At 56.0% G+C, this 10,520-nt stretch overlaps 1 protein-coding gene across 1 annotated transcript; it reads right to left on the bottom strand.

Moving 5' to 3' along the window:
- Positions 1 to 671: 671 nt before the first annotated feature.
- On the bottom strand, positions 672 to 9,342 carry CCDC86 (coiled-coil domain containing 86). Its single transcript, XM_038765336.1, has 5 exons — positions 8,788 to 9,342; positions 7,295 to 8,685; positions 4,109 to 4,238; positions 1,194 to 1,268; positions 672 to 1,085 (listed from the first exon to the last, which is right to left on the bottom strand). Exons 1-5 carry the CDS (start codon positions 9,322 to 9,324, stop codon positions 951 to 953), a joined length of 2,268 nt encoding a protein of 755 aa, XP_038621264.1. The 5' UTR covers positions 9,325 to 9,342; the 3' UTR covers positions 672 to 950.
- Between the last annotated feature and the right edge of the window lie 1,178 nt (positions 9,343 to 10,520).

The following is a 10,520-nucleotide window of genomic DNA, read 5'->3' as shown; positions in this document are numbered from 1 at the left end:
GCTCTGCACATAGTAAACGCTTAACACATGCCATCATTATTATGATTATTTAGAGAAGCAGTGTGGTTCAGTGGAAAGAGGCCGGGCTTGGGAGTCAGAGGTCATGGGTTCTAATTCTGGCTCTGCCACTTGTCTACTGTGTGACTTTACGCGAGTCACTTCATTTCTCTGGGCCTCAGTTCCCTCATCTGTCAAATGGGGATGAAGACTGTGAGCCCCACGTGGGACAACCCGATCACCCTGTAACCCCCCCCAGCACTTAGAACAGTGCTTTGCACATAGTAAGTGCTTAACAAATGCCATCATTATTATTATGATTATTTAGAGAAGCAGCATGGCTCAGTGGAAAGAGCCTGGGGTTTGGAGTCAGAGGTCACGGGTTCAAATCCCGGCTCCGCCACTTGTCCGCTGTGTGACTTTGGGCCAGTCACTTCACTTCTCTGGGCCTCAGTTCCCTCATCTGTCAAATGGGAATGAAGACTGTGAGCCCCACGTGGGACAACCTGATCAACTTGTATCCCCCCCGGCACTTAGAACAGTGCTTGGCACATAGTAAGCGCTTAACAAACGCCATTGGCATTATTATTACTATTCCTGGGTGATGCAACGGCACTCACGGAATCTGGCCGGGGACAATAAAGCGCCGGCCAGGCCCGCGGCAAGCCGCCGTCTCCTACGAATTATAGACTTTATTGCTTGTTTTTTGTCTCCTCCCTGGGAGAAGGGAAAGGAGAAGCGGGGCTGGGGAAGGCGGAAGTCCCCGCTTCGCTTCTGACACCTGAGAATTTGTTGGGCCCGGCCGGCCCTCCTCACCCAAAGCGGGCCCCGCCGATACCGATTCCGACGCCATCGGTGACCCCGAGATCACCCCCGGGGCCGGGCGACCTCCGACTGTCCCCGTCGTGACCGGCCGGTCCCGGGGACCTCTCCCACAGGAAGGGAAGAGTCCGTCACCCCGTGGCTCCTGAGGCCTTGGCCGCCGGGCGCTGGGGCGGCAGCTTCTGCAGCAGGGCAAGGGTGTCGCGCTTCTCCACGCGCCGCAGGTCCTTCTTCTTGGCCCGCTTCAGCTTGGCCGGGTTCCGGATCTGCCGGGAGACGGGAGCGGTGAGGACGGCGGAGCCGCCCGGCCCCCACTCCCCCAGACGCCACCCCGGCCCGGCGCCCCCGGGGAAGGAAGGAAGCCACGCTCTCACCACTTGGACGATCTCCGCTTTGCGCTCATTCTCCAGCCTTCGCTTCAGGTTCTCCGCCCGGCGTCGTTTCTTCTCCTGCGGGGGGGGGAGACGACACGGGGGTCTGAGCGCATTGGTCCCGGGAGGGGACGAGGAGCCCTTGGGGGAACACTCCGGGGAAGAGATGAGGCAGAAGAGAGAGAGCCATGCTTGGTGGAGGAATTAGGCCCCCCGGTCACACCCAGGTGGCTAAGCGCTGGAATGCCCTCCCTCCACACATTCATTCATTCATATTTATTGAGCGCTTACTGTGTGCAGAGCACTGTACTCAGCGCTTGAGAAGTACAAGTTGACAAGCTAGCTCTCTTCCTCCCTTTAAAGCCCTACTGAGAGCTCACCTCCTCCAAGAGGCCTTCCCAGACTGAGCCCCCCTTTTCCTCTCCTCCTCCTCATCCCCCCCACCCTACCTCCTTCTCCTCCCCACAGCACCTGTATATGTTTGTACAGATTTATTTTACTTGTACATATTTACTACTCTATTTTGTCAATGATGACGTGCATCTGGCTTTAATTCTATTTGCTCTGACGACTTGACACCTGTTCACGTTTTGTTTGGTTGTCTGTCTCCCCCTTCTAGACTGTGAGCCCGTTGTTGGGTGGGGACCGTCTCTATTGTACTTCCCAAGCGCTTAGTCCAGTGCTCTGCACACAGTAAGCGCTCAATAAATACGATTGAATGAATCTAGCCCGAGACAAGCTCCCTGCCCTCCCCACCGGGGCTCGGAAGATGTCGAACTCTCCAGGCTGCCCCCCGCCAGCCCGAGTCTGGGCCGGGAAGCTCTGTGGTGGCCTCATGGCAGCACCTCAGTTTCCCCTTTGCTCACCAAAATGCCGGCACAACCTCTCTGTACGACCCCCCCACAAGCCGTCCACATCCTAGGGGAGGCGTGAAGTCCCAAACTGGCCTGGGAAGATCCTCAACCCGGAGAGGGCGAGGTGGGCAGAGGAAGACCTGGGTTCGTTCATTTCATTCATTCATTCGTATTTATTGAGCGCTTACTGTGTGCAGAGCACTGGACTAAGCGCTTGGGAAGTACAAGTTGGCAACATAGAGAGACGGTCCCTACCCGACAGTGGGCTCACAGTCTAGAAGTGGGAGACAGAGAACAAAACATATTAACAAAATAAGTAGAGTATATACAAGTAAAATAAATAGAGTAATAAATCCGTACAAACATATATACATATATACAGGTGCTGTGGGGAAGGGAAGGAGGTAAGGCGGGGGGGATGAAGAGGGGGAGGAGGGGGGTTCAGTCTGGGTTAAAAGGCAAGGCCCAGAGGGGACGTTTCTCTTGCTCAAGAGAAGCCCTGACCTGACACGGGGGGAAGTGGAGGAGAAACCACAGTGAGCAGATAGTGGCAGGGAAGAAAGACCCCAGTGCACGGCCCCCAACTACCATTCATTCCTTTATTCATTCAATCGTATTTATTGAGCACTTACTGTGTGCACGGCACTGTATTAAGCGCTTGGGAAGTACAAGTCGGCAACCTCTAGAGACGGTCCCTACCCACGTAGTAAGAGCTTAATAAATCCCATCATTATTATTATTATTATTATTATTATACAAGCAAATCGGGTTGGACACAGTCCCTGTCCCACAAAGGGCTCACAGTCTTGATCCCCCGTTTCACAGATGAGGGAACTGAAGTACCTGGAAGTGAAGTGACTTCCCCAAGGTCACACGGCAAACAAGTGGTAGAGCTGGGATTAGAACCCACAACCTTTTCATTCCCAGGCCCGTGCTCTAAATCAGTAGCCCCGCGGCCATGTCCTTGCTTCCCTTGTGTCCTCAGTCTCCGAGCTGCCGTTTCCCCGTCCCCAAAATCCCTGCTGCCCACCATTCATTCATTCAATTGTATTTATTGAGCGCTTACTGTGTGCAGAGCACTGGACTAAGTGCTTGGAAAGTACAATTTGGCAACAGATAGGGATGGTCCCTACCCAACAACGGGCTCACAGTCTAGAAGGGGGAGACAGACGACAAAACAAGTAAACACCACCAACCTCCCGGTTAGGCTGAACTCTGGGCAGCTAATGCCTCCCAGGGGTTTTATCCTCTTGGAAGGAAACCGCCAAGGAAGAGGCTGCTGTCGCTGCCCCGGCCCAAGACCCGCCAGGGTGAATGGACAATTTCATTCAATTCATTCATTCATTCGTATTTATTGAGCGCTTACTGTGTGCACAGCACTGGACTAAGCGCTTGGGAAGTACAAGTCGGCAACATTTAGAGATGGTCCCTGCCCAACAATGGGCTCACAGTCTAGAAGGGGGAGGCAGACGACAAAACAAAACATGTGGACAGGTGTCAAGTTGTCAGAATAAATAGAAATAAAGCTAGATGCACATCATTAACAAAAAGAATAAGAGATATGTACAAGTAAAATAAATAGAGTAATAAATCTGTACAAACATATATACAGGTGCTGCGGGGAGGGGAAGGAGGTAGGGCCGGGAGGATGGGGAGCAAGGAGGAGAGGAAAAAGGGGGCGCAGTGTGGGAAGGCCTCCCGGAGGAGGTGAGCTCTCAGTAGGGCTTTGAAGGGAGGAAGAGAGCTAGCTTGGCGGATGTGCGGAGGGAGGGCATTCCGGGCCAGGGGGAGGACATGGGCTGGGGGTCAATGGCGGCCAACTTGTACTTCCCAAGCGCTTAGTACAGTGCCCTGCACACAGTAAGCGCTCAATAAATACGATTGATTGATTGACAGGCGAGAATGAGGTCGTATCTACTGAGCACTTACTGCGTGCAGAGCACTGTACTAAGCTAAGCGCTTGGGAAAGTACAACAATAAACAGTGACCGCCCCCCCCCTTGCCCACAAGGAGCTCACGGTCTCGAGACCCTTGGCCATCGCGGGCTCCCGCCCCCAGCCTCACCTCTCGTTCCCTCCGTTTTCCATCCTGCAGTTGTCGGGCAAAGTCCTTGGTCAGCTTCCTCTCCTGACGCTCCTTCATCTTTCGCTCCCAGGATGTGCGGAGTGGTTTGTCCTGCACCATCTGGGAAAACCTAAGGGAGAGACAAGAGCGATGGCAGGGGTTGGTCCACGGAAGCTGGACTGTCCCAGTGCACGGGGCCTCGGCAAGCCGCAGAGCTGCTCTGGAAGTCTGCTGTAATGCCATCTTGGATCGCAACGCACTCCCTGGCTCTGGGAATGGGTCTGGGTGGTGAACAGTAATAATAATAATAATAATAATAGTGGCTTTGTTTAACGCTTACTATGTGCCAGGCACCGTTCTAAACGCTGGGGTGGATACAAGCAAATCAGGTTGGACGCAGTCCCTGTCCCACGTGGGGCTCACAGTCTCCATCCCCATTTTCGGATGAGGTGACTGAGGCCCAGAGAAGTGATGGTCCAAGGAGCCAGGATTAGAACCCATGACCTCCTGATGCCCGGGCACACGTTCTCTCCGCTATGCCAGGCTGAACCCAAGATGGTGTGCTCTGGTCCCACGTGGGTTTAATTTTCCCTCCCACTTTTCCCTCGATTTCCCATCACAGCTGACGGCACCACCTGCCTGTTTCTTAGCCAGAAACCTTGGCATTTTCCTTGCTATCCGGAACCTTTAATTAGAGAAGCAGCGTGGCTCAGTGGAAAGAGCACGAGCTTTGGAGTCAGAGGTCATGGGTTCAAATCCCGGCTCCGCCAACTGTCAGCTGTGTGACTTTGGGCAAGTCACTTCACTTCTCTGTATACGTGTATATATGTTTGTATTTATTACTCTATTTTACTTGCACATATCTATTCTATTTATTTTATTTTGTTAATATGTTTGGTTTTGTTCTCTGTCTCCCCCTTCTAGACTCTGAGCCCACTGCTGGGTAGGGACCGTCTCTATATGTTGCCAACTTGTACTTCCCAAGCGCTTAGTTCAGTGCTCTGCACACAGTAAGCGCTCAATAAATACGATTGATTGATTGATCGATTCTCTGGGCCTCAGTGACCTCGTCTGTAAAACGGGGATGAAGACCGTGAGCCCCCCGTGGGACAACCTGATCACCTTGTAACCTCCCCAGCGCTTAGAACGGTACTTTGCACATCATCATCGTCATCAATCGTGTTTATTGAGCGCTTACTGTGTGCAGGGCACTGTACTAAGCGCTTGGGAAGTACAAATTGGCAACATATAGAGACAGTCCCTACTCAACAGTGGGCTCACAGTAAGTGCTTAATAAATACCATTATTATTATTATTCTCTCTCTCTTTTAACTCCCATGTTGAACAGTTCAGCGCTTGGCACATAGTAAGTGCTTAACAAATACTATAATTATTATTATTTTCAGGATCTGCCTCTTTCTCACCATCCAAACAGCCACCAGGCTGGTCTGGGCTCTTAGATCCCACCTGGACTCCTGCCCGAGGCTACCCATGGACCCTCCTGTCTCCAGCCTCCCCCAATCCAGTCCATACTTCCCTCTACTTCCCAAATCGTTTTTCTAACAAATGCTGCTCGCCTCACACCTCCCCTCTTCTCACAAACTTCCAGTGGTTGCCCATTCCTCTCCACATCAAAGTTTCCTGACCGTTGACCTCACTCAATCATATCATCATCATCATCAATCGTATTTATTGAGCGCTTACTATGTGCAGAGCACTGTACTAAGCGCTTGGGAAGTACAAATTGGCAACATCTAGAGACAGTCCCTACCCAACAGTGGGCTCACAGTCTAAAAGGGGGAGACAGAGAACAAAACCAAACATACTAACAAAATAAAATAAATAGAATAGATATGTACAAGTAAAATAAATAAATAAATAGAGTAATAAATATGTACAAAAATATACATATATCTGAGCGCTTATTGCGCGCCAAGCACCATTCTAAGCACTTGGGAGGGTACAATATTGACAAAAGACATATTCCCTGCCCACAACGGGCTCACAGTCTAGAAGGGGAGACAGACATTAATATAGATAAATGACAGTGGGGATGGGAGGGAGAATGAATGAAGGAGCAAACAAGGGCAGAGTCAGGGAAGGCTTCTGGGAGGAGATGTGCCTTCAACAGGTTTTTGAAGTCGGGGAGAGCAATTATCGGTCTGATATGAAGAGGGAGGATGTGGGCGAGAGGTTGGCGGGAGATAGATAATAATAATAATGATGGCATTTATTAAGCATTTACTATGTGCAACGCACTGTAAAGAGCCCAGGCCCGGGATTCAGCAGATCTGGGTTCTAATCCCGGCTCCGCCACTTGTCTGCTGTGACCCTAGGCAAGTCACTTCACTTTTCTATATCTCCGGGTCCTATTTATTAAGCGCTTACTCTGTGCAAAGCACTGTTCTAGACGCTGGGGAGGTTACAAGGTGATCAGGTGGTCCCACGGGGGGCTCACAGCCTTCATCCCCATTTTCCAGATGAGGTAACTGAGGCCCAGAGAAGTGAAGTGATTTGCCCAAAGTCACACAGCTGACAGTTGGCAGAGCCGGGATTTGAACCCATGACCTCCGACTCCAAAGCCTGGGCTCTTTCCACTGAGCCACGCTGCTTCTCCCACTTAGCCTGTAAACCCCAAGTGGGATCGGGACCGTGTCCGACCTAACTTGTACCTAAATCAGTGCTCAGAACAGTGTTTGATACATAGTAAGCGCTTAACAAATACCATAAAAAGAAAAAGTTGCTGGCAGAGTATGACTTGGAGTCCCACGTGGGACAGGGAATGTGTCCAACCCCATCTGCCGATAGCTACCCCAGCGCTTAGTACGGTGCCTAGCTCACAGTAAGTGCTCAATAAATGCCATAATTATTCAGTATTACATGAGGCTCACAGTCTTAAAACCCATTTTACCAACCACGTGACGGAAGCACAGAGAAGTGACTTGCCCAAGGTGACACTTTCATTCAACGGTGCTTCGCACGTAGTAAGTGCTTAACAGATGCCATCATTATTATTGTTATTATTTTTATTCAGTCGCTTTCATCGGGCACCTATGGCTGTATTAAGTGCTCGGAAAGTACAACCCTGGTCCACAGCCGCCAAGTGGGTTTGCCGGGACGGTTCCTTCGGGTTCCCAAGCCCGGGCTCTAACCACTAGACCCCCCCCCCCCCGCCTCTCCCCTTACCTCTTCTTGTTGCGGTCCTTCCACACCCGGCCGGATTTGGGCCTCCCTTTGGGGATGAGGATGGATGGCGCCTCTTCCTTCTTGGCCTTCTTGGTGGAGGGGGGCTCGGGCCCCGGGGGGCCAAGACGCTTTCTCTGCCCCTGCCCCTGCCCCTGGCCTGCAGCCTCAGTCCTCTGCCCCGCAGCTTCAGGCCTCTCTTCCTGCCCCTGCCTCCCAGCTTCAGGCCCCAGCCCTACAGCCTCAGGTCCCTGCCCCACAGCATCAGACCTCAGCCCTGCAGCCTCAGGTGTCTGTTCCTGCCCCTGCCTCACAGCCTCAGGCCTCTGCCCCACAGCCTCAGGCCTCTGCCCCACAGCCTCAGGCCTCTGCCCTACAGCCTCAGGCCTCTGCCCCACAGCCTCAGGCCTCTGCCCTACAGCCTCAGGCCTCTGTTCCTGCCCCTGACTCCCAGCCTTAAGCCCCTGCCCCTGCCCTACAGCCTTAGACCCCCACCCCTGCTCTACAGCCTCAGGCCTCTGCCCCGCAACCTCAGACCTCTGCCCCACAGCTTCAGGCCTCTGCCTCTGCCCCTGCCCCTGCTCTGCAGCCTTAGGCCTCTGCCCCTGCCCCTGCTCTGCAGCCTTAGGCCTCTGCCCCTGCCCCTGCTCTGCAGCTTTTGGCCTCTGCCCCTGTCCCTGCTCTGCAGCCTTAGGCCTCTGCCCCTGCCCCTGCTCTGCAGCCTTAGGCCCCTGCCCCTGCTCTGCAGCCTTAGGCCTCTGCCCCTGCCCCTGCTCTGCAGCTTTTGGCCTCTGCCCCTGCCCCTGCTCTGCAAACTTAGGCCTCTTCCCCTGCCCCTGCCCCTGCTCTGCAGCCTTAGGCCTCTGGCCCTGCCCCGCAGCCTCAGGCCCCTGCCCCTGCCCTACAGCCTTAGGCCCTTGCTCTACAGCCTCAGGCCTCGGCCCCACAGCCTCAGGCCCCTGCCCTGCAGCCTCAGGCCCCTGCCCTGCAGCCTCAGGCCCCTGCCCCGCAGTCTCCGGCCTCTGCCCCGCAGTCTCCGGCCTCTGCCCTGCAGTCTCCGGCCTCTGCCCCACAGGCTCAGGCATCTGATCCTGCCCCTGCCTTACAGCCTTAGGCCTCTGGCCCTGCCCTACAGCCTCAGGTCCCTGCCCTACAGCACCAGACCTCTGCCCTACAGCCTCAGGTCCCTGTCCCGCACCATCAGCCCTCTGCCCCATAGCCTTAGGCCTCTGGCCCTGCCCTACAGCCTTTGACCCCTGCCCCTGCTCTACAGCCTTTGACCCCTGCCCCTGCTCTACAGCCTCAGGCCTCTGTTCCTGCCCCTGCCCTACAGCCTTTGACCCCTGCCCCTGCTCTACAACCTCAGGCCTCTGTTCCTGCCCCTGCCCTACAGCCTTTGACCCCTGCCCCTGCCCTATAGCCTTTGACCCCTGCCCCTGCCCTATAGCCTTTGACCCCTGCCCCTGCCCTACAGCCTCTGACCCCTGCCCCTGTCCCGCAGGCTCATCCCCCTGGCCCTGGCCCTGCCCCTCGGGCTCAGGACCCCGGGGCCCGCCCACCTCCTGGCTGTGGCCCCCGGCTCTCGGCCCCTCGGCCCTGGCATCCTCCTGCCCCGCATCCTCGGCTCGGGCAACCTCGGGCCCCAAAGCCCTGACTCTGCCAACCTGTTGCCCCTTGTCCTCGGGCCCGGCATCGTCGTGCCCGGCATCCCTGGCTCGGGCAAGGTGGTGCCCGGCATCCTCGGCCCCGGCGACCTGTTGCCCCAAATTCTTCACCCTGGCAACCTGTTGCCCCGCATTCTTCACCCTGGCAACCTGTTGCCCCGCATCTCCGGGGCTGGCACGGGGGCGCCCCCTGGCGGCGGGGCCGGGGCTGGCACGGGGGCGCCCCCTGGCGGCGGAGCCGGGGCTGGCACGGGGGCGCCCCCTGGCGGCGGGGCCGGGGCTGGGCCTGGTGGCGGCAGGTTTCGGTGCCCGGCGGGCGGCCCGCCCGAGGAGGAGGAGGCGCAGGCTCCGGCGCTGCGGAGAGCCCATGCCCGGTGCCCTGATGCCCCGATGCCCTATGGCCGATGCCCACCGCACACGTGGGGCGGAAAGCACGCGGTCCCCGCCTCCCGGCGCCACTCGATGACGTCACGCGGACGCCGCCGGCGCGCTCTGGGGACGGCCGGCCATGTTGGTGCCGGGCAGGAGGGCTCGGGCGGCCATGTTGGTATGGGGCAAGAAGGCCCGGGCGGCCATGTTGGTATGGGGCAGGAAGGCCCGCACGGCCATATTGGTATAGGGCAGGAAGGCTCGGACGGCCATGTTGGTATGGGGCAGCAAGGCCCGGGCGGCCACGTTGGTGTGGGACAGGCAGCGTGGCTCACTGGAAAGAGCCCGGGCTTTGGAGTCCGAGGTCATGGGTTCGAATTCCAACTCCGCCACATGTCTGTTGTGTGACCTTGGGCAAGTCACTTCTCTGAGCCTCAGTTCCCTCCTCTGTAAAATGGGGATGATGACTGTGAGCCCCACGTGGGACAACCTTAACACCTTGTATCCCCCCCGACCCAGCTCTTAGAACAGTGCTTTGCACATAGTAAGCGCTTAACAAATGCCATTATTATCTTCTAGACTGTGAGCCCACTGTTGGGTAGGGACTGTCTCTATATGTTGCCAACTTGTACTTTCCAAGCGCTTAGTACAGTGCTCTGCACACAGTAAGCGCTTAACAAATGCCATTATTATCTTCTAGACTGTGAGCCCGCTGTTGGCTTGTGAGCCCACTGTTGGGTAGGGACTGTCTCTATATATTGCCAACTTGTACTTCCCAAGCGGTTAGTACAGTGCTCTGCACACAGTAAGCGCTCAATAAATACGATTGATTGATTGATTGATTGATTGATTGGTGTAGGACAGGCGGGCCCGGACGGCCATATTGGTATAGGGCAGGAAGGCCCGGGCGGCCATGTTGGTGCGGGGCAGGATGGCTCGGGCGGCCATATTGGTATGGGGCACGAAGGCCCGGGCGGTCACGTTGGTACCGGGCGGCCACGTTGGTGCGGGGCAGAAAGGCCCGGGCGGCCATGTTAGTAAGGGGCAGGAAGACTCGGGCGGCCATGTTGGTATGGGGCAGGAAGGCCCGGGCGGCCATGTTGGTATGGGGCCGGAAAGCCCGGGCGGCCATGTTGGTACGGGGCACGAAGGCCCGGGCGGCCACGTTGCTGATGGGTAGAGCTTGTGTGGTAGAA

The sequence above is a fragment of the Tachyglossus aculeatus genome, chromosome 22 (assembly GCF_015852505.1).
Source record: "Tachyglossus aculeatus isolate mTacAcu1 chromosome 22, mTacAcu1.pri, whole genome shotgun sequence".
Lineage (NCBI taxonomy): Eukaryota > Metazoa > Chordata > Mammalia > Monotremata > Tachyglossidae > Tachyglossus > Tachyglossus aculeatus.
This window is presented reverse-complemented; position numbering and strand designations above follow the sequence as displayed.

Excerpts from the sequence above, each read along its gene's own strand:
- CCDC86 (XM_038765336.1), bottom strand. The coding sequence starts at position 9,324 with ATGGGCTCTCCGCAGCGCCGGAGCCTGCGCCTCCTCCTCCTCGGGCGG. Across the intron at positions 8,686-8,787 it reads GCCAGGGGGATGAGCCTGCG|GCTGTAGGGCAGGGGCAGGA; the intron begins GGACAGGGGCAG and ends CAGGGGTCAAAG. Across the intron at positions 1,086-1,193 it reads AAGCGGAGATCGTCCAAGTG|ATCCGGAACCCGGCCAAGCT; the intron begins GTGAGAGCGTGG and ends GTCTCCCGGCAG.